Source organism: Bombina bombina, chromosome 9 (genome assembly GCF_027579735.1).
Source record: "Bombina bombina isolate aBomBom1 chromosome 9, aBomBom1.pri, whole genome shotgun sequence".
Classification (NCBI taxonomy): domain Eukaryota; kingdom Metazoa; phylum Chordata; class Amphibia; order Anura; family Bombinatoridae; genus Bombina; species Bombina bombina.
The window spans coordinates 199981714-200004918 of NC_069507.1; the positions used below are offsets into that span (position 1 = coordinate 199981714).

A 23205-nucleotide genomic window follows, 5' to 3' on the forward strand; every position below is an offset into this window, starting at 1 on the left:
GCAAGTTCCCTGAAAGGACAGATTTCTGCCTTGTCGGTGTTACTTCACAAAAAGCTGGCAGCTGTGCCAGATGTTCAAGCCTTTGTTCAGGCTCTGGTTAGAATCAAGCCTGTTTACAAACCTTTGACTCCTCCTTGGAGTCTCAATTTAGTTCTTTCAGTTCTTCAGGGGGTTCCGTTTGAACCCTTACATTCCGTTGATATTAAGTTATTATCTTGGAAAGTTTTGTTTTTAGTTGCAATTTCTTCTGCTAGAAGAGTTTCAGAATTATCTGCTCTGCAGTGTTCTCCTCCTTATCTGGTGTTTCATGCAGATAAGGTGGTTTTACGTACTAAACCTGGTTTTCTTCCAAAAGTTGTTTCTAACAAAAACATTAACCAGGAGATTATCGTACCTTCTCTGTGTCCGAAACCAGTTTCAAAGAAGGAACGTTTGTTGCACAATTTGGATGTTGTTCGCGCTCTAAAATTCTATTTAGATGCTACAAAGGATTTTAGACAAACATCTTCCTTGTTTGTTGTTTATTCAGGTAAAAGGAGAGGTCAAAAAGCAACTTCTACCTCTCTCTCTTTTTGGATTAAAAGCATCATCAGATTGGCTTACGAGACTGCCGGACGGCAGCCTCCCGAAAGAATCACAGCTCATTCCACTAGGGCTGTGGCTTCCACATGGGCCTTCAAGAACGAGGCTTCTGTTGATCAGATATGTAGGGCAGCGACTTGGTCTTCACTGCACACTTTTACCAAATTTTACAAGTTTGATACTTTTGCTTCTTCTGAGGCTATTTTTGGGAGAAAGGTTTTGCAAGCCGTGGTGCCTTCCATTTAGGTGACCTGATTTGCTCCCTCCCTTCATCCGTGTCCTAAAGCTTTGGTATTGGTTCCCACAAGTAAGGATGACGCCGTGGACCGGACACACCTATGTTGGAGAAAACAGAATTTATGTTTACCTGATAAATTTCTTTCTCCAACGGTGTGTCCGGTCCACGGCCCGCCCGGGTTTTTTAATCAGGTCTGATAATTTATTTTCTTTAACTACAGTCACCACGGTACCATATGGTTTCTCCTATGCAAATATTCCTCCTTAACGTCGGTCGAATGACTGGGGTAGGCGGAGCCTAGGAGGGATCATGTGACCAGCTTTGCTGGGCTCTTTGCCATTTCCTGTTGGGGAAGAGAATATCCCACAAGTAAGGATGACGCCGTGGACCGGACACACCGTTGGAGAAAGAAATTTATCAGGTAAACATAAATTCTGTTTTTCTACAGGTCCTTGTCAGAGGTCGGCTGAGTCTTTCATACCTGAGAAGCTGTTCCTGCCCTGCAGCTGGATCCACAGGTAAGTGCTTTTGCCTTCTAGGTTAGAAGGATTCAGCACTTTTGAGGGTTAATTCCCTCAGTGGATATAATGGGACTTAATTATCTCTTTTATTTGGGGATATAAATAGTTTGGGCAGCACTGACAGGACACTATACTGTAATGGAATATAGTGGTCTGGGGAAGCTTATTATATCCTTTCCTAAGGATATTATGCTATTATAAGAGCAGCCTAGAATCTCTTACAAGCTTTATGGAGCGGCATGGCCAACCGGCGTCTGCCTGGGATTACCAGGTACTATAAGGAGTGGGACCGTATCTGGGGATTAAAAACCATCTAGTTGCTCTGTTAGCTTAGCCACATTTTCCCTGCCTGGGAACACCAGGTGCGTTAGGAAATGTTTTACCACCAACGTAAGGGGCTTTCTAGTAAGGGATTACTTTAAGATCTTGCCTGATTGTACCCCCTTTTAGGTGTCAGCACCTTATTTTTACTCTGATGAGAGTAGGTTACCGCAATTATGTTTTCCTCTCCTCTACCCCGGCTAGTATGGGTTATATCCCTTTCAAGGGGTTTTAGGGTATAGAGTTTTGAGCTCCTCGGTGGCGATCTCTGTGCGCGCTTATGGCGCAGCACCTTGTTTTGTCAAGTACTTTGTAGGGTTTAAGTTTCTTAGGTAAGGGCGTTTATTATGCTTCAAATATGTTTAATAACTTGCTATGATAAACAGTTGGCGGTGCTCGCAAGTGCGCACCATCAGCTTATTTCCTTTTATTTGGTGCCATCTTTTATTTTTTCTATCCTGTGGCAGTGTGCACTTCAGTCTTGCGCTTACCGCCACAGGCAGATTTTTTGGCGCCATTTGTTTGTATCGTCACCATGGAGGAGCTGTTGTAAGGACTCCCGGTGCAATATGTTTCTCTGTTAATGCCTCGATCACCAGTTATCGGTGAGAGGGGTTAGTAGGCAGAGTAGCTGTTTAAGGGAGCGGCTTACAATAGCGCTCTTATTCTCAGTTTAGTTTATACTCTGTGCTCTGCTTTTTCATACACGTATCTGTGGGGGTTAAAATATATTTGCATAGAACCGGACCAGACGCTCCTTGTTAAAAGATACGTTTTTATCCCTCTATGCATGTTAGGCTTATTTTGTTTTTCTCCCCCTTACAGGGCATATCGTGTTTTTTTATGCCTGTTTAAGATTTTATTTTTTCAGAATTTCTGTTTAACAGTGTTTCTTGGTATTTGACGCCATCTAGTGGCGTTTAATATTATTACATCTATTTTATTTCTCATCAGTCTTTAGAAGTGCTGATCTGTTGTGCATCCTTCCATGCCAGGTTCCTTTTCAAGATAATGTAGCATATTGTATGAAGGATTCAAACTATATGATGTTCATACATATAGGGCCTAATATGCTTATTTCATGTTAACCTATTTCATGTATATGAGTACTATGATATAATTTTTCTCTTGTTGAGAAGATTTAGAAATAAGGTGCTAATTCTCACTTTATTTTTTTATCCTTCATAGTGCTTTGTTAACCGGTGGGTTCCCATCTACCTTTTTGAAATAATGTAATAACTTCAGTTTCAGAATCCTTAGTGATTTAAGGACACTAATACATTTATTTTATGTTTCCCTATTTTATGCATATGGGCACAATTTTATATCTCCCTCATATTGAGGTGATTTCTGCTGATGTCTTGGACATAATGTTTGCTTTTCAAGTGTAGTATCTGTTCTTATCAATTTAATATCTGATACGTCCCCTATCTAGGGAACATATCTTGTCCTATAAAAAAATTTTAGTTTGGAATAAGGGCAAGCAATCCAAAAGCCTTCCTCTGAGAATAAAAACAGCATGAAGGGTCTGCCCCCGATCCAATTTCGGATCCATTAGGGGGCACTCTTCCTTCTTTCAGAAGGCTTGGATTTGCGATGTCCCAGATCCTTGCATCCCCAGAGGCAGATTTCTCCTGTCAACATTATCTGCAATCTGGATACAGAGAGAGGCTTTCTTAATCCTGGGGGATTGGCGTCAAGAATCTCGCTACTCTAGAAACGATTGTCCCAGTTCCTCTGGCGGAACAGGGTCAAGGCTTCTATTCCAATCTATTTGTGGTTCCCAAGAAAGAGGAAACTTTTTGACTCTTTTTGGACCTAAAAGTGTCTCCACAAATTTCTCAGAGTTCCGCCCTTCAAAATGGAGACACTCCAATCTATTTTCCCTTGGTTCAGGAGGGTCAGTTCGTGACTACCATCGACCTGAAGGAAGCGAATCTTTATGTTCCTATCCATAAGGAACATTTCCAATACCTGCTGTTTGCCTTTTTGGACAAACACTTCCAATTTGTAGCCCTTCCTTTTGGCCTACCCACTGCCCCTTTAATCTTTATGAAGGTTCTAGGGGCCCTTTTGCAGTGGCCAGATCTCAAGGAATTGTGGTGTCACTGTATTTGGACGATATCTTGGTTCAGGCGCCATCTTTTTATTTAGCAAGATCCCATACAGATCCTCTGTCTATTCTTCGCTCTCGCGGGTGGAAGGTGAATCTGGAAAAGAGTTCCTTGGTGCCAAATACCATGGTATGTTTCTTGGGGACGATCATAGACTATATCTCCATGAAGATTTTCTTGACAGAGGTCAGAAAATCCAAGCTTCTTGCTGCCTGTCTTCTCTTCAGTCCTCTGTCCATCCATCAGTGGCACTATGTATGGAAGTAATTGGTCTGATGGTGGCTTCCATGGACATTATTATTTTCACCTCTTAGCCAATAGCCATGCTGTAAATCCGGCTTGGCGCCCTTGGGAGCCGGATTTACCGCACAGCTATTGGCTAAGAGTTGAAAATGTCACCTCTTAGCAAAATATTTTTTTTAGCCATAGCTTTATCAGCTAAGAACGGCGATCGATTGAAACAAATAAAGGAGGTTTCTACATGAAATATCTTATACTTTATGAATGAAAGTCCCCTTTATTTGTTTCAATAGTCAATCCTAGCGTTAACTTTAACTCCTAGCTCTCTTAAAAAATAAAAAAAAATTTGTGAAAGAATACCCATATTGGTTATGCAGAATTCTATCAAAGAATCACACGATACACGGATGGTATAGAAATCTTCTAGCCTATATATACTACCAAAAGGGGTTATTGGAGCGACAATATATTTTCTTTTTCAAATAACATCAAAACATAAATCTAATGGTCACTTCCAGCATTAGAAAGACACAGATTGATAGAGGCAGATTTGATTCAGAAGCAGCCCCTCTCACACCATGCGCAGTCCCTTACATAGGGTAGCTAACATAGATAATGTAAGCAAGGGTGGTTATGGACCCTTTTGATGCTTTTGTCACCTTTTAAATATGGGGTCAAAGTTTTTCTGAAAACTCCCTCTCCTACCCAGGATGTTCTTTATCTCTGTCTACCATACCTCCTCTCTCTTTCCTTTTTATGCTGATACCTTTCTGGCATAGAGATGAAGGAGCTGCTGTCAGCCTCCTGTTCCTCCCCTGTTGTTATGGCCTGTGTGGTACTGGTGTTCCCTCCCAGCTGTCATTGCTTACCCCATACACACAGCACACTGACTGTGTGTGCAGCAGGGGAGAAGCGGCCTAGACCAGTACAAATCTGGCATAACACAGGCTCTGATATAATGGAGGGATTTTTTCAGCAAGTTGTGCAGCAGGGTAGGCACTGGCAGCATCCACAAGGCTCTCTGCATGACCCATGCTGCACACATGGTACCACAGGCAGAGGAAAGCTTCTTGCTAGTTGGCAATAGAGGGAATTTCTCGCCCTGAGTGCAGGTGGGTGTTCAGGTTTTTACATTTGTCTTATTGATTGTACTGGCCACGCACCCTGGTGTTTGTCAGCTAGTAGCATTATTTAAGATTATTGGCTACAATAGATATGCAGATATGTTTTTAGTTACTTAGGTATTATTACATTGTTTAGAATATTTGCCCCCTCCAGGAAAAATTTCTACATACGCCCATGATTTCAGATAAGTGTGCATGAGGATTACATAAATTCATCAAAGGAGCAAAATATTAATCTCTATCTATAATAACGTGAATCAGGTGGTATATGAGCTGATAGTATATGATGATCTTTTTATAATGTAGCACACTCAATCCAGAAGGTCTTTGAGAACTTGGTACATTCAATGAGTGACACTAGGTAAGTTCCATGAGTGATTTTTAAAAAATAAATAAAATAGAAATGAGATTTTAGTAGGTTGGAGAAAACTACAAACATTACATTGTTCTCTTGAATTCTTAAAGGGACAGTCTACAATAGAATTGTTATAGTTTTAAAAGAAAGATAATCCCTTTATTACCCATTTCCCAGTTTTGCATAACCAACACACAGTTTTGTCAATATACTTTTTACCTCTGTGATTACCTTGTGTCTAAGCCTATTCTGACAGCCCCCTGATCACATGACTTTTTATGTATTATCTATTGATACTGTACTGTTTTGTGCTAAATCTTAAATAACTCCTCGTGCATGGCCCACATGAACTAGCAGTCCCCTGTTGTTAAAAGCAAATAAAAAAATCACGTGATCAGAGGCTGTCTATAGTGGCTTAGAAACAGGCAGACATTTAGAGGTTTAAATGTTATAACGTTATATTAATATAACAATGTTGTTTGTGCAAAGCTGGGGAATGGTTAGTAAAGGCATTAACTCTCTTTTTAAACAATAACATTTTTAGTGTACTGTCCCTTTAAATGTATTGCACAAAATGGTTTGTTTGTTTTGAAGGTATAGTTTGTTTTACATTTTTGGCGGAGGGAAGCTCCCAAGAAGAAAGGGCCTCCCCTCAACCAATCTTATTACCATCTATACGGACATGGTAAGAACTTACTAGGTAGCAGTACTATGAATTGACTGAGCTTGCTGGAAAGACCGATCTCATAACTATATATAAATAAACACAAAGGCTTCCTTTTCTTAGCTTTTTCTGAGATTGAAAATGAACATATTAGTATCTTTCTCCTATACCCCACCGGAAATATAATACCCATATGGTAAATAACTTGATGCAGCATAACTGTAAAATATCACCTGAGCATCTCTATGTAAAAAAAAGTTGAAGGGATTGCAGACTGAAAGGGACACTAAACCCAAATGTAATGATTCAGATAGAGCAGGCAGTTTTAAGCAACTTTCTAATTTACCCCTATTATCAATTTTTTCTTCTTTCTCTTGCTATCTTTATTTGAAAAGCAGTAATGTAAAGCTTAGGAGACGGACAATTTTAGGTTCAGCACTCTGTATAGCGCTTGCTTTATTGGTGGATAACATTTAGCCACCAATAAGCAAGTGTAACCCAGGTTCTAAACCAAAAATGGTCCAGCTCCTTAGCTTTACATTCCTGCTTTTTAAATAAAGATAGCAATAGAACAAAGGAAAATTGATAATAGCAGTAAATTAGAGCATGCAAATTTAGTAACTTTCGATCTGAATATTTAAAGCAAAAATTTGGGTTTACTATTCCTTTATGAGCCGGCCCATTTTTGGTTCAGCACCTGGGTAGCACTTGCTGATTCGTGGCTAAATGGAGCCACCAATAAGCAAGCGCTACTCAGGTGCTGAACCAAAATGGACTGGCTCCTAACCTTACATTTCTGCTTTTTCAAATAAAGATAGCAAGAGAACAAAGAAAAAATTATAATAGGAGTAAATTAGAAAGTTGCTTAAAATGGCATGCTCTATGATAGAGTCATGAAAGAAAAAAATGTATTTGGGATTAGTTTCCCTTTAATTAGCTTATCTCTCTATATTTACACAAAATTCTTATTTTCCCAATATACACTGAACCCAATTTTTATCTTTTGTGATTCAGATAGAGCATGACATTTTAAGCAACTTTCTAATTTACCCCTATTATTAAATTGTATTAATTCTCTTGGTATCTTTATTTGAAATGCAAGAATGTAAGTTTAGATGCCGGCTCATTTTTGGTGAACAACCTGGGTTGTTCTTGCTGATTGGTGGATAAATTCATCCACCAATAAAAAAATTAAGCAAAGAAAAAGAGAACAAAAGAGAGGCGCTTTGTGTGTACCAATAAAACAGATGAGTGAGATAAAGATAAGCCCACAACAGGGTACTCACATTCTGCAGGAGCACTCAGACAGTGCTATTAGGCGCGGACTGGGTACTCAACAGCAACCCAGCTTGCAATACAGGAACACCCTTCTAGGACTGGAAAGGTAGACTGTCCAGGTAATCAGCTTCAGAAGGTCGGGTAGGTAATGCTGGTGATATATGCCTGATGAAAACAGCACTGTAGCTGAGAAACGCGTCGCATGTGAATAGGAGGGATCTGTTTGCCCTATCCTATTGTTCCAGTTTTTTAAAACCTTTTAAAAAAAATTCTTTTAATAAATCATATCTTTTTACATTCTAACTTGGAACTGCTACTGATCATTTCTACTAAACACACTGCCTCCATTCCCATTATTGGGATTGTTCCTGCCTATTGTGGGGGCCCTGGATATCACCAGCATTACCTACCTGACCTTCTGAAGCTGATTACCTGGACAGTCTACGTTTCCAGTCCTAGAAGGGTGTTCCTGTATCGCCCCTGGAGACACGCTGGAAGTATCAGCAAGCTGGGTTGCTGTTGAGTACCCAGTCCGCGCCTAATAGCACTGTCTGAGTACTCCTGCAGAATGTGAGTACCCTGTTGTGAGCTTATCTTTATCTCACTCATCTGTTTTATTGGTACACACAAAGCGCCTCTCTTTTGTTCTCTTTTTCTTTGCTTAGACGTTTTCCCTTGTTGATGTGAGGAGAGTGCTGCTGCCGTCACATATCCATGGAATGTTTCCTGTGATTCCCTTCTATTTTTCACTTTTTGGGACTGTTACCAACAATTGACTTTGCTTTGGCTTTTACTGCTATTTGAGACATTGGATATTACATCTTGTATTCATTTTTTTATTTTTGCAGTTATTATATATTGACATTGTGTTAATAGTATTTCTGTTTTTTATCATTTACTTTTTTAGTATGTTCTAGAGCGCCCCCTATCGAGTTATCTCTATTGAGATAGCTATTTTCAATAAAAAAAGTGCTGTCCAGAGTTCTAAACCAAAAAAACAAAAAAAAACTTAGATGCCTTCTTTTTCAAATAAAGATAGCAAGAGAAAGAAGAAAAATTGATAATAGGAGTAAATTAGAAAGTTGCTTAAAATTGCATGCTCTATCTGAATCACGAAAGAAAACATTTGGGTTCAGTGACCCTTTAAGGCCTGATGATCAACAATTTGCCTTGACAGAGAGAAATCGCACAAAATCTATATTTTTTTTAAATAGAATCCTGCATGGCTAGATAAACAGTTCTCAATCTAAAATGTGCCTTTATGAAATTATTAGAGGGCTCTTGCACTACAGACGAGACTCATTTAATAATCTCACCAGAGAAGACCACTTTAGATAATTGGACCCTTTGAGAGAACACTCCAGCCGGTAAAAAAATAAATATTATTGGCAACATATTAACCCCTTAAGGACCAGCGACGTACCCTGTACAACGCTAGTCTTTAAAAATATAATTATCAATTATATATCATTATATAATGTGTGTATGTCTTACTAGCTTTAACCCCTTAACGACCGAGGACGTGCAGGGTACGTCCTCTAAAGGATGTCAGTTAACGACCAAGGACGTACCCTGCACGTCCTCGGTCTGGAAAGCAGTTGGAAGCGATCCTGATCACTTCCAGCTGCTTTCCGGTTATTGCAGGATGCCTCGATATCGAGGCATCCTGCAATAACATTTTTTACCCACCAACGATGGCCGCATTCGTTGGTGGGTGGGAGCTGAAGTGGGAGGCCATCGATGGCTTCTAAGACTGAGAGGGGGTGGGATCGGGGGCGCGCACGCGCGTGCACGGGATGCAGCGGGCGGGCGCGTGCACGGGGAGGGAGCGGGTGGGAAGCGCTACACTACAGAAACATTTTCTCCAACGGTGTGTCCGGTCCACGGCGTCATCCTTACTTGTGGGATATTCTCCTCCCCAACAGGAAATGGCAAAGAGCCCAGCAAAGCTGGTCACATGATCCCTCCTAGGCTCCGCCTACCCCAGTCATTCTCTTTGCCGTTGTACAGGCAACATCTCCACGGAGATGGCTTAGAGTTTTTTAGTGTTTAACTGTAGTTTTTATTATTCAATCAAGAGTTTGTTATTTTGAAATAGTGCTGGTATGTACTATTTACTCAGAAACAGAAAAGAGATGAAGATTTCTGTTTGTATGAGGAAAATGATTTTAGCAACCGTAACTAAAATCCATGGCTGTTCCACACAGGACTGTTGAGAGCAATTAACTTCAGTTGGGGGAACAGTATGCAGTCTCTTGCTGCTTGAGGTATGACACATTCTAACAAGACGATGTAATGCTGGAAGCTGTCATTTTCCCTATGGGATCCGGTAAGCCATGTTTATTACGATCGTAAATAAGGGCTTCACAAGGGCTTATTAAGACTGTAGACTTTTCTGGGCTAAATCGATTCATTATTAACACATATTTAGCCTTGAGGAATCATTTTATCTGGGTATTTTGATATAAGAATATCGGCAGGCACTGTATTAGACACCTTATTCCTTAGGGGCTTTCCCAAAGCATAAGCAGAGCCTCATTTTCGCGCCGGTGTGGCGCACTTGTTTTTGAGAGGCATGGCATGCAGTCGCATGTGTGAGGAGCTCTGATACTTAGAAAAGACTTTCTGAAGGCGTCATTTGGTATCGTATTCCCCTTTGGGCTTGGTTGGGTCTCAGCAAAGCAGATACCAGGGACTGTAAAGGGGTTAAAGTTTAAAACGGCTCCGGTTCCGTTATTTTAAGGGTTAAAGCTTCCAAATTTGGTGTGCAATACTTTTAAGGCTTTAAGACACTGTGGTGAAAATTTGGTGAATTTTGTACAATTCCTTCATGTTTTTTCGCAATTGCAGTAATAAAGTGTGTTCAGTTTAAAATTTAAAGTGACAGTAACGGTTTTATTTTAAAACGTTTTTGTACTTTGTTATCAAGTTTATGCCTGTTTAACATGTCTGAACTACCAGATAGACTGTGTTCTGAATGTGGGGAAGCCAGAATTCCTATTCATTTAAATAAATGTGATTTATGTGATAATGACAATGATGCCCAAGATGATTCCTCAAGTGAGGGGAGTAAGCATGGTACTGCATCATTCCCTCCTTCGTCTACACGAGTCTTGCCCACTCAGGAGGCCCCTAGTACATCTAGCGCGCCAATACTCCTTACTATGCAACAATTAACGGCTGTAATGGATAATTCTGTCAAAAACATTTTAGCCCAAATGAACACTTGTCAGCGTAAGCGCGGCTGCTCTGTTTTAGATACTGAAGAGCATGGCAACGCTGATACTAATATCTCTGAAGGGCCCCTAACCCAGTCTGATGGGGCCAGGGAGGTTTTGTCTGAGGGAGAAATTACTGATTCAGGGAACATTTCTCAACAGGCTGAACCTGATGTGATTGCATTTAAATTTAAGTTGGAACATCTCCGCATTCTGCTTAAGGAGGTATTATCCACTCTGGATGATTGTGACAAGTTGGTCATCCCAGAGAAACTATGTAAAATGGACAAGTTCCTAGAGGTGCCGGGGCTCCCAGAAGCTTTTCCTATACCCAAGCGGGTGGCGGACATTGTTAATAAAGAATGGGAAAGGCCCGGTATTCCTTTCGTCCCTCCCCCCATATTTAAAAAATTGTTTCCTTTGGTCGACCCTAGAAAGGACTTATGGCAGACAGTCCCCAAGGTCGAGGGAGCGGTTTCCACTTTAAACAAACGCACCACTATACCCATAGAGGATAGTTGTGCTTTCAAAGATCCTATGGATAAAAAATTAGAAGGTTTGCTTAAAAAGATGTTTGTTCAGCAGGGTTACCTTCTACAACCAATTGCATGCATTGTCCCTGTCGCTACAGCCGCATGTTTCTGGTTCGATGAGCTGATAAAGGCGGTCGATAGTGATTCTCCTCCTTATGAGGAGATTATGGACAGAATCAATGCTCTCAAATTGGCTAATTCTTTCACCCTAGACGCCACTTTGCAATTGGCTAGGTTAGCGGCTAAGAATTCTGGGTTTGCTATTGTGGCGCGCAGAGCGCTTTGGTTGAAATCTTGGTCGGCTGATGCGTCTTCCAAGAACAAGCTACTTAACATTCCTTTCAAGGGGAAAACGCTGTTTGGCCCTGACTTGAAAGAGATTATCTCTGATATCACTGGGGGTAAGGGCCACGCCCTTCCTCAGGATCGGCCTTTCAAGGCAAAAAATAAACCTAATTTTCGTCCCTTTCGTAGAAACGGACCAGCCCGAGGTGCTACGTCCTCTAAGCAAGAGGGTAATACTTCTCCAGCCAAGCCAGCTTGGAGACCAATGCAAGGCTGGAACAAGGGAAAGCAGGCCAAGAAACCTGCCACTGCTACCAAGACTGCATGAAATGTTGGCCCCCGATCCGGGACCGGATCTGGTGGGGGGCAGACTCTCTCTCTTCGCTCAGGCTTGGGCAAGAGATGTTCTGGATCCTTGGGCGCTAGAAATAGTCTCCCAAGGTTATCTTCTAGAATTCAAGGGACTTCCCCCAAGGGGGAGGTTCCACAGGTCTCAGTTGTCTTCAGACCACATAAAAAGACAGGCATTCTTACATTGTGTAGAAGACCTGTTAAAAATGGGAGTGATTCATCCTGTTCCATTAAGAGAACAAGGGATGGGGTTCTACTCCAATCTGTTCATAGTTCCCAAAAAAGAGGGAACGTTCAGACCAATCTTAGATCTCAAGATCTTAAACAAGTTTCTCAAGGTTCCATCGTTCAAGATGGAAACCATTCGAACTATTCTTCCTTCCATCCAGGAAGGTCAATTCATGACCACGGTGGATTTAAAGGATGCGTATCTACATATTCCTATCCACAAGGAACATCATCGGTTCCTAAGGTTCGCATTCCTGGACAAGCATTACCAGTTCGTGGCGCTTCCTTTCGGATTAGCCACTGCTCCAAGGATTTTCACAAAGGTACTAGGGTCCCTTCTAGCTGTGCTAAGACCAAGGGGCATTGCAGTAGTACCTTACTTGGACGACATTCTGATTCAAGCGTCGTCCCTTCCTCAAGCAAAGGCTCACACGGACATCGTCCTGGCCTTTCTCAGATCTCACGGATGGAAAGTGAACGTGGAAAAGAGTTCTCTATCTCCGTCAACAAGGGTTTCCTTCTTGGGAACAATAATAGACTCCTTAGAAATGAGGATATTTCTGACAGAGGCCAGAAAAACAAAGCTTCTAGACTCTTGTCGGATACTTCATTCCGTTCCTCTTCCTTCCATAGCTCAGTGCATGGAAGTGATCGGGTTGATGGTAGCGGCAATGGACATAGTTCCTTTTGCGCGCATTCATCTAAGACCATTACAACTGTGCATGCTCAGTCAGTGGAATGGGGATTATACAGACTTGTCTCCGAAGATACAAGTAAATCAGAGGACCAGAGACTCACTCCGTTGGTGGCTGTCCCTGGACAACCTGTCACAAGGGATGACATTCCGCAGACCAGAGTGGGTCATTGTCACGACCGACGCCAGTCTGATGGGCTGGGGCGCGGTCTGGGAATCCCTGAAAGCTCAGGGTCTTTGGTCTCGGGAAGAATCTCTTCTACCGATAAATATTCTGGAACTGAGAGCGATATTCAATGCTCTCAAGGCTTGGCCTCAGCTAGCGAGGGCCAAGTTCATACGGTTTCAATCAGACAACATGACAACTGTTGCGTACATCAACCATCAGGGGGGAACAAGGAGTTCCCTAGCGATGGAAGAAGTGACCAAAATCATTCTATGGGCGGAGTCTCACTCCTGCCACCTGTCCGCTATCCACATCCCAGGAGTGGAAAATTGGGAAGCGGATTTTCTGAGTCGTCAGTCATTGCATCCGGGGGAGTGGGAACTCCATCCGGAAATCTTTGCCCAAGTCACTCAGCTGTGGGGCATTCCAGACATGGATCTGATGGCCTCTCGTCAGAACTTCAAAGTTCCTTGCTACGGGTCCAGATCCAGGGATCCCAAGGCGGCTCTAGTGGATGCACTAGTAGCACCTTGGACCTTCAAACTAGCTTATGTGTTCCCGCCGTTTCCTCTCATCCCCAGGCTGGTAGCCAGGATCAATCAGGAGAGGGCGTCGGTGATCTTGATAGCTCCTGCGTGGCCACGCAGGACTTGGTATGCAGATCTGGTGAATATGTCATCGGCTCCACCTTGGAAGCTACCTTTGAGACGAGACCTTCTTGTTCAGGGTCCGTTCGAACATCCGAACCTGGTTTCACTCCAGCTGACTGCTTGGAGATTGAACGCTTGATCTTATCGAAGCGAGGGTTCTCAGATTCTGTTATCGATACTCTTGTTCAGGCCAGAAAGCCTGTAACTAGAAAGATTTACCACAAAATTTGGAAAAAATATATCTGTTGGTGTGAATCTAAAGGATTCCCTTGGGACAAGGTTAAGATTCCTAAGATTCTATCCTTCCTTCAAGAAGGATTGGAAAAAGGATTATCTGCAAGTTCCCTGAAGGGACAGATTTCTGCCTTGTCTGTGTTACTTCACAAAAAGCTGGCAGCTGTGCCAGATGTTCAAGCCTTTGTTCAGGCTCTGGTTAGAATTAAGCCTGTTTACAAACCTTTGACTCCTCCTTGGAGTCTCAATTTAGTTCTTTCAGTTCTTCAGGGGGTTCCGTTTGAACCCTTACATTCCGTTGATATTAAGTTATTATCTTGGAAAGTTTTGTTTTTAGTTGCAATCTCTTCTGCTAGAAGAGTTTCAGAATTATCTGCTCTGCAGTGTTCTCCTCCTTATCTGGTGTTCCATGCAGATAAGGTGGTTTTACGTACTAAACCTGGTTTTCTTCCAAAAGTTGTTTCTAACAAAAACATTAACCAGGAGATTATCGTACCTTCTCTGTGTCCGAAACCAGTTTCAAAGAAGGAACGTTTGTTGCACAATTTGGATGTTGTTCGCGCTCTAAAATTCTATTTAGATGCTACAAAGGATTTTAGACAAACATCTTCCTTGTTTGTTGTTTATTCTGGTAAAAGGAGAGGTCAAAAAGCAACTTCTACCTCTCTCTCTTTTTGGATTAAAAGCATCATCAGATTGGCTTACGAGACTGCCGGACGGCAGCCTCCCGAAAGAATCACAGCTCATTCCACTAGGGCTGTGGCTTCCACATGGGCCTTCAAGAACGAGGCTTCTGTTGATCAGATTCCACTAGGGCTGTGGCTTCCACATGGGCCTTCAAGAACGAGGCTTCTGTTGATCAGATATGTAGGGCAGCGACTTGGTCTTCACTGCACACTTTTACCAAATTTTACAAGTTTGATACTTTTGCTTCTTCTGAGGCTATTTTTGGGAGAAAGGTTTTGCAAGCCGTGGTGCCTTCCATTTAGGTGACCTGATTTGCTCCCTCCCTTCATCCGTGTCCTAAAGCTTTGGTATTGGTTCCCACAAGTAAGGATGACGCCGTGGACCGGACACACCTATGTTGGAGAAAACAGAATTTATGTTTACCTGATAAATTACTTTCTCCAACGGTGTGTCCGGTCCACGGCCCGCCCTGGTTTTTTTTTAATCAGGTCTGATAATTTATTTTCTTTAACTACAGTCACCACGGTAACATATGGTTTCTCCTATGCAAATATTCCTCCTTAACGTCGGTCGAATGACTGGGGTAGGCGGAGCCTAGGAGGGATCATGTGACCAGCTTTGCTGGGCTCTTTGCCATTTCCTGTTGGGGAGGAGAATATCCCACAAGTAAGGATGACGCCGTGGACCGGACACACCGTTGGAGAAAGTAATTTATCAGGTAAACATAAATTCTGTTTTTTTGGTATAAATGCCCATAAAACATTTAAAAAAAATAAATCTAAGGGATCTGGGAGGGGGTGGGAAGCTACACTACAGAAAAAACAAAAAAAATTAAGAATTTTTTTTTTATTTGCAAACTGGGTACTGGCAGACAGCTGCCAGTACCCAATATGGCCCCCAATAAGGCAGAAGGGGAGGGTTAGAGAGCTGTTTTGGGGGGGATCAGGAAGGTTGGGGGCTAAGGGGGGGATCCTACAGCAGCATATGTAAATATTCTTAAAAAAAAAAAAAGATACCTTTTATTTTAGTACTGGCAGACTTTCTGCCTGTACTTAAGATTGCGGGGACAATTGTGGGGTGAGGGAGGGAATAGAGCTCTTTGGGAGGGATCAGGGGGTCTGATGTGTCAGGTGGGAAGCTGATCTCTACACTAAAGCTAAAATTAACCCTGCAAGCTCCCTACAAGCTACCTAATTAACCCCTTCACTGCTGCGCATAATTCACGTGTTGTGCGCAGTGGCATTTAGCGGCCTTCTAATTACCAAAAAGCAACACCAAAGCCATATACGTCTGCTATTTCTGAACAAAGGGGATCCCAGAGAAGCATTTACAACCATTTGTGCCACAATTGCACAATCTGTTTGTAAATAATTTTAGTGAGAAACCTAAAGTTTGTGAAAAAGTTTACTATTTTTTTTAATTTGATCGCATTTGGCGGTGAAATGGTGGCATGAAATATACCAAAATGGGCCTAGATCAATACTTTGGGTTGTCTTCTACACTACACTAAAGCTAAAATTAACCCTACAAGCTCCCTAATTAACCTCTGCACTGCTGAGCATAATACACGTGTGGTGCGCAGCGTCATTTAGCGGCCTTCTAATTACCAAAAAGCAACGCCAAAGCCATATATGTCTGCTATTTCTGAACAAAGGGGATCCCAGAGAAGCATTTACAACCATTTGTGACATAATTGCACAAAATGTTTGTAAATGATTTCAGTGAGAAACCTAAAATTTGGAAAAATGTAACGTTTTTTTTTTTTTTTTTATTTGATCGCATTTGGCGGTGAAATGATGGCATGAAATATACCAAAATGGGCCTAGATCAATACTTTGGGTTGTCTACTACACTAAAGCTAAAATTACCCCAAAAAGCTCCCTGCATGCTCCCTAATTAACCCCTTCACTGCTGGGCATAATACATGTGTGGTGCGCAGTGGAATTTAGCGGCCTTCTAATAACCAAAAAGCAACGTCAAAGCCATATATGTCTGCTATTTCTGAACAAAGGGGATCCCAGAGAAAAATATACAACCATTTATGCGATAATTGCACAAGCTGTTTGTAAATAATTTCAGTGAGAAACCTAAAGTTTGTGAAAAAATTTGTGAAAAAGTGAACTTTTTTTTTTTTATTTGATCGCATTTGGCGGTGAAATGGTGGCATGAAATATACCAAAATGGGCCTAGATCAATACTTTGGGATGTCTTCTAAAAAAAAATATATACATGTCAATAGATATTCAGGGATTCCTGAAAGATATCAGTGTTCCAATGTAACTAGCGCTAATTTTGAAAAAAAAGTTGTTTGGAAATAGCAAAGTGCTACGTGTATTTATGGCCCTATAACTTACAAAAAAAAGCAAAGAAGATGTAAACATTAGGTATTTCTAAACTCAGGACAACATTTAGAAACTATTTAGCATTGGTGTTTTTTGGTGGTTGTAGATGTGTAACAGATTTTGGGGGTCAACGTTAGAAAAAGTTTTTTTTTTCCATTTTTTCCTCATATTTTATAAAAAAAATTATAGTAAAATATAAGATATGATGAAAATAATGATATCTTCTGAAAGTCCATTTAATGGTGAGAAAAAATGGTATATAATATGTGTGGGTACAGTAAATGAGTAAGAGGAAAATTACAGCTAAACACAAACACCGCAAAAATATAAAAATAGCCTTGGTCCCAAACGGACAGAAAATGGAAAAGTGCTGTGGTCATTAAGGGGCTAAAGGAGAACATGTCCTGTTGATTTTTCACATTTTTTACCTTTATTTAGCACTTGTTTATTGGTGGGTGAATTCATCCACCAATCAGCAAGAACAACCAGGTTGTTCACTAAAAATGGGCCGGCATCGAAACTTACATTCTTGCTTTTCAAATAAAGATACCAAGAGAATTAAGAAAATTTGATAATAGGAGTTGCTTAAAATTGCATGCTCTATCTGAATCACGAAATAAGATTTTTGGGTTCAGTGTCTCTTTAATACACTATAATACTGTGTAAGACATATTTAATAGAGTGTTACCTTTCAGTTTCTTTATTACAGCTATGTAGATAACAGATACCATCCCTTTTCTTTATAGGCAGTGCGGATGACGGCTTTGAAGTGTATGCACGCTCTCACAAAGCTCCCTACGCACATGGTAAGAATAATTTTCTGTGTCATGACTTTGTTTAAAATATTATTATTTTTTGGTGGAGCTGAATTTATTCTATAATGAAAACTTTATTACTAACTTCAAGAGCCATCATTTTAAAATGTATAAATCCTATGTTTCTTTTCCAGCTCCTGCCTTACAAACCACAAGTGATCCGTGCCTTAGCAAAGCCACTGGATGATAAGAAAAGGCTAGTCCGAAAAGAAGCAGTTGATGCCCGCTGCCAGTGGTAAGTACTATCTCCGGTCTTACTGTATTTGCCACCAATCCATAACCCTTTAAGGACCGACGTATCATGTACGTTGCATGGTCGTTAAAGGGACAGTCTACACTAAAATTGTTATTGTTTAAAAACATAGAAAATGCCTTTACTACCCATCCCCCAGCTTTGCATAACCAACATTGATTGATATATTAATATACTTTATAACATTTAAACCTCTAAATTTTTGCCTGTTTCTAAGCCACTACAGGCAGCCTCTTATCACATGCTTCTTTATTTGTTTTTCACAACAGGAAACTGCTAGTTCATGTGGGCTATATAAATAACATTGTGTTAACGCCTGAGGAGTTATTTAAGATTTAATAAGGCATATAGTACTAGCACAGTTTCACTGCTTCCGGCAAAGCTGTGCTAGGAAACCCCTTAAAGGGCAGTCTACAATAAAACAATACAAATTCTATTGTAGACTGTCCCTTTAACGACTTTTACTAGCGCAGCTTTCCAGGAAGCAGTGAAACTGTGCTTAGTACTATATGCCTTTCTTCAAGAGGCCTGTGCTACAAACAAGCTATTATGTAAAGAGGGATTTTAACCTTAATTTGGAGTCTTAAAAGAAGCCCTGTCCCAGATCAAAATATTGAAATATATTGATTACTTCTTGATGAAGTGTATAGAGAGCATGCTTGAGTAGCGAGACCACAGAAGAGTAGAACAGACACGCGTGGCTGTGTATTCTGAGCAGTTAGACAGATTAAAACATTTAGAGAACAATAGGTCATGATCAGTCAACGAGATAGTTGTCTGGAGGAACAAGACTTTTTCTAGGTCATGTGAAAAGAGGGACTGTAAACATGAAGGGCCTGTAGTGTTGTGCTGATTAGAGCTTGTAAAGTAGAAACCACAAAGGTGATTCAAACAACTAAGCAACTGTGATTCAATGTTCCTTTAAAGGGACATAAACACTATTTTCTTCTTAAACAGGAAGAGTCCACAGCTGCAGTCATTACTTTTGGGAATTCAGAACCTGGCCACCAGGAGAAGGCAGAGACACCCCAGCCAAGGGCTTAAATACCTCCCCCACTTCCCTCATCCCCCAGTCATTCTTTGCCTTTCGTCTCAGGAGGTTTGGCAGAGAAGTGTCAGAAAATTGAAGATAGTCTCTCATGGAGGGTAGTACTCTTCAAAATGGGACTGGAGTTTTAAGTAATCCTGTCAGCCTCTCAGTGAGAGCATGGGTGAAAGTTAGAGTCTGGGGATGCAGGGAGAGTCTTTCTGTGAAACCATCCCGACTCATATTAACAGCTCCTGGGCCATCAGCGTTGAGTTTCGCTGCCTGCCTTTATTCACTCAAGTCCATGTCAGAAGCGAGGCTATCTGTCACACTTGAAGGGCTGTGTTCCTGTTCCACGGCGTAGATTCCGGTAAGATCATTTTATTTTGATATGTGAATAATGTTAAACGAAAGAAGTCAGGGTCCCAGTGGGACTCCTTTAGCTTATGGAATCCAGGGTTAATATCTCCTGAGGGGGGTGGTTATTGAACAGGGGGGACTTTAATCATGTTTGCTATGTGATTGTTTCTGCTTTTGTGTAGTGATACTTGGGCTCATGGCTATTCGGACATAATGGCTTTATTTATCAGTTTGCGCAGTCCTAGGGATTGGCACGTTTTTTTTACTTACACGTTGCACCTCTTAACCGGGTGTGGTCACGTATTCCATTTCCGCACCTTGACCGAGTGGCGATGGAGAGAGTCTGTTCGTTAGTTGTCTGGTTCACAGGAGGTGGTGAGTGCCCTAGCCATTAGAGGTGTAAGGTGCCGTTAGTATTTGTCCATAATTGCAATCTCCGAGTTATGGAGGATTTTTTGGAGACGGATATCTCTGATTCGGAGTATACGTCTTGTGAAGAGTATGAAATGGCCAGGGTTATCCATGCCCATCAGTTATGTTCCGATTGCCGTTCTAGAGTACTCTTCCCCTGAGTCAGGGAATTTAGAGTGCGTTAAGGCATCCGCCCCTAAGGATTCTATGTCCCAAGAGGCGTGTGCCCCAGAACCTTCCTTTGCTATGTAAGCAGGTGTCCCTAGGGCCGTTACTCCTTCTCCAGAAGGCGGCTTGTTTCCTCCAGAGGTTACAGCACGGTTCCGCATGGCCATATCTATGGCACTGGCACATTTTGTATTTTTAAGATACAATCCGTGTTCTGTTAACCGGGGTTCTTTGGGCGTTGGATCGCCTGAGTCATGGCCTCTGAGGATTCAGGGGGCCCACCCTCGGGGCTGGGGTCGTCCATTGATCCGGCGGGGGAACATTTTGTCTTCCGTTATAGACTGGCATGTCTTCGTGTCCTACTAAGGCATGTTTCGGCGGTGCTGGAGGATTCCAGTCCTACTGGGCTGAGGGATCCTTGGTCTTCAGTGCCGGATGGCAAGCTGGGTTAAACGTGTAGGGATGAAAACAATCTCTTTAACGTCTCCGTTTTTCTTTTAAGTATCTGTTCCAGTTCTGAGCTTGGGAGGATGGAGCCTATTATCGGCTGGTCCGGTTGAGTGCCGTTTTCCTTGGCCATTCACCTTCGGGTGTTGCCTTCATTGTATTTAAATCCGGTTAGGATATAGTTGATTTGTTTTAGGAAGCTCATGTCTGCTATGATTTTCAATTTGGGAACATTTCTTATTTGGAACTGATACTTGCTATTTTGTGGTGGCGTGCGCACTTTTTTGGAAGCTGCACGTTGTATATATCAGAACTCGGTTATAATTATAGTTTGTTTTCAGTTTGTTTGTACCAGGCAGGTACTGGTCGGGCGCTAACTGCTGTTCCTTAGGGTTCATGTCACCCACGTGGGGCCAGGGTGCCGGTTATCCTGTTGGGTGTTGAGTCGTTCACTGGTTGGAGTGTTAGTTTTATGTTTACTTATCCATTTTTTGAAGGGGTATTTTCGTTTTCTTATACGTCAACCCAGTGGCGTATTTAGGTTTTGTGCTGCCCTAGGCACTTAAAATTCTGCTGCCCCAAAACAAAAAAAGTTTTAGGCCTGTTTTCCCCTTAGTGTGTTGTTTTTTTTTTTTAAACAATTCAAAAGAAAATGGGCTAGCAAAACACTTGCATGCATCTCATACCATTTTCTCCCTGAGAGAAAAGAAGGGGAGGGGAGACAAGGAAGGGAAAGGAAAGAAGGGAGAGAGAGAGAAGAGAAAAGAGAATAAAAGGAGAGAAAGGAAGGGAGAGAAAGAAGAATACTTTGAAACAATCACTGCCTTTCACATGCAACAGCATACAGTAATTACCATCATTCAAGTAATGAAACTTTTTAAGTGTCCGTTTACTATTTACTCCGTGGGTTCATGAATGCAGAGAAAGCTAGCTATTAGTAGCTAACATACATTAGCGCTGAGAGTTCATGATTAGACATCACAAGCTGATCTAAGCAGTACACCGACGCATCCAGTCTGTTTGTTACTAAAACCTGCAATAAGTACTGAGCTCTCAGACCCAGCATATCGGCAACAAGGTCTTCTCCTCCAGCCTCACCTTGTAAGCATATCCCCGGGTAAGTTTCTCACCAAGAACGCTTCCACTGCAAAATTATCTGCGGCTCTAAATGAATCCACGGTTTTAATCAGTGCACGTGCCTTGTCTTCTCTGTAAAAGCCTGGACTTTATCATTCACTGTACTGTGTGCTAGCTTTTAAAGAGAAGATAGGGCAGATGTGCTGCCCCTCCCAAATCTGCTGCCCTAGGCACCGGCCTTGTTGGCCTAGGCCATAATACGCCCCTGCGTCAACCTGCTTCCCGTCCTTGATGAACGGAGTGTCGGCGGGATTGTATAGGTCCTCTGCCGTCCCTTATGTGGGGATCCGTCTATGACTCCTCGTGGGTCTTGGAGGTTTTTGGCCTTGGTACCAAGGTTATCCATTCCCAAGGGGTTTGGAGATCTAGATGACCGCGGGACAGTTGGGGTACCAGTTTGGATGACTATTTTCATTTTAATCTTGGTATTTTCCAGGTGTCTGTTTTTCTTGTGAACTAGTCGCAGGTACCACTTGAGGTTGCTGGGACTGGTTTCTCCCTTCTTGAGTGATCTGGTCATCTGAGTCCGGGTATATCCGTCTCCCATTTTTTTCAGTATCTCACATGCTCTCATGGCAACTGCCTCTGGTCCGCTTCTCAGCAGGATTTGTGAGGTTGTCTGTTATTCCTGGTACAGGGCTTTCTGGGAGGATGATCCTGTGAGGATCTTTGACTTTCCATCTAAGGGGCATGTTACGCTTGCCGGTGTAGCCTAGTGGGTTGCCTAGTTGCCCACATGGTTAAGGTTGCGTGTTGACTCCCGCTATTGTGGTATTTCTCCATTATATGAAACCCTGTCCCTGGTAAACTCTGGAGTCCTTGGACTCTGAGTGTTGCTCTAGGAGCTCTTGTTTCTGCGGTTGCAAGCGGAGGGTCCAGGGTTCTGCCCCACTTACGGGTGTGAATGCCATCTCTGAGGCCTGTCTAGATGTCTTCTATGATATTGGTCTGAGTCTCTTGCGAGCATCCAATGTTCAAGGCCATTGGGGTGGAGATTGCTCTACCTGGAATGCCCTTCTCCGTATAAGGCAACTTGGTGGTTCCTCAGGACATCCGGGTTTCGGGGGGTCTGGCCTAGAGCCATGTCTCTTGTCTGAGGTTTTGGAGTCCGGCTTGCTGCTCTCGGTTCTGGGCGGTTCAGTTTTCAACTTTAGGGTTTAGAATGTCCGCTTTTCCCTTATGAGGGTTGGTTATTCTCTCATGGAAGATTTTAGTATCTGCCTGAAGGTTAGTTTGCTGCATTTCAGGTGGATCTGCGTTTGTCGCCAGGGGCAGCTTTTGCATTTAAGGTGGGCTCGAGGTTGTTATTCTCAACTGAGCTGGTAGTAATGACTGTTGGGTTATTACTCAATGGTAGTGTTTTACCATTCTCTTTGGTCTCTTCTTCTTGCCTACGGCTGGGAAGTGGTCCTCTTGGCTTTTGTCCTTTGGGGAGGATTTTGAAGTATACAGTTTCCATGGAGAACCTGTGGGTTCTTCTCGTTCGAGGATTCTTCTTCCCTCCTTGCGTGTGGGATGTCAGGGGGGCTGGCTCTGATACTAGTTTGTGTCATATCTCCCCTTTTGGGAGTGTTCCTTCTTAGAGGAACCCGAGCATGTAGACAGCTGTAGTAGCCTGATGATTAGTTTTTGCTGTCTAGCAAGCGAAAGGTTTGCAGTTTAAAACCTGCTACAGCTATTTGCACTTGGCATGTGTGCTCGCAAGCCTTATCTTGTGGCAGTTGCTAGTAATTGGTCAGAGTGGTTCTTCAATGGGTTAGTT

General features: G+C 42.2%; 1 protein-coding gene and 1 pseudogene across 1 annotated transcript in view; both read left to right on the plus strand.

Moving 5' to 3' along the window:
- Positions 1-23205, plus strand: part of MMS19 (MMS19 homolog, cytosolic iron-sulfur assembly component) — a gene marked incomplete in the record, with an annotated part of 198225 nt that overhangs the window by 172597 nt on the left and 2423 nt on the right. Inside the window, 2 exon segments of the mRNA XM_053692573.1 lie at positions 17572-17631; positions 17775-17875. Coding sequence (XP_053548548.1) covers positions 17572-17631; positions 17775-17875 — 161 coding nt within the window.
- Positions 3019-3232, plus strand: LOC128640623 (uncharacterized; annotated as a pseudogene).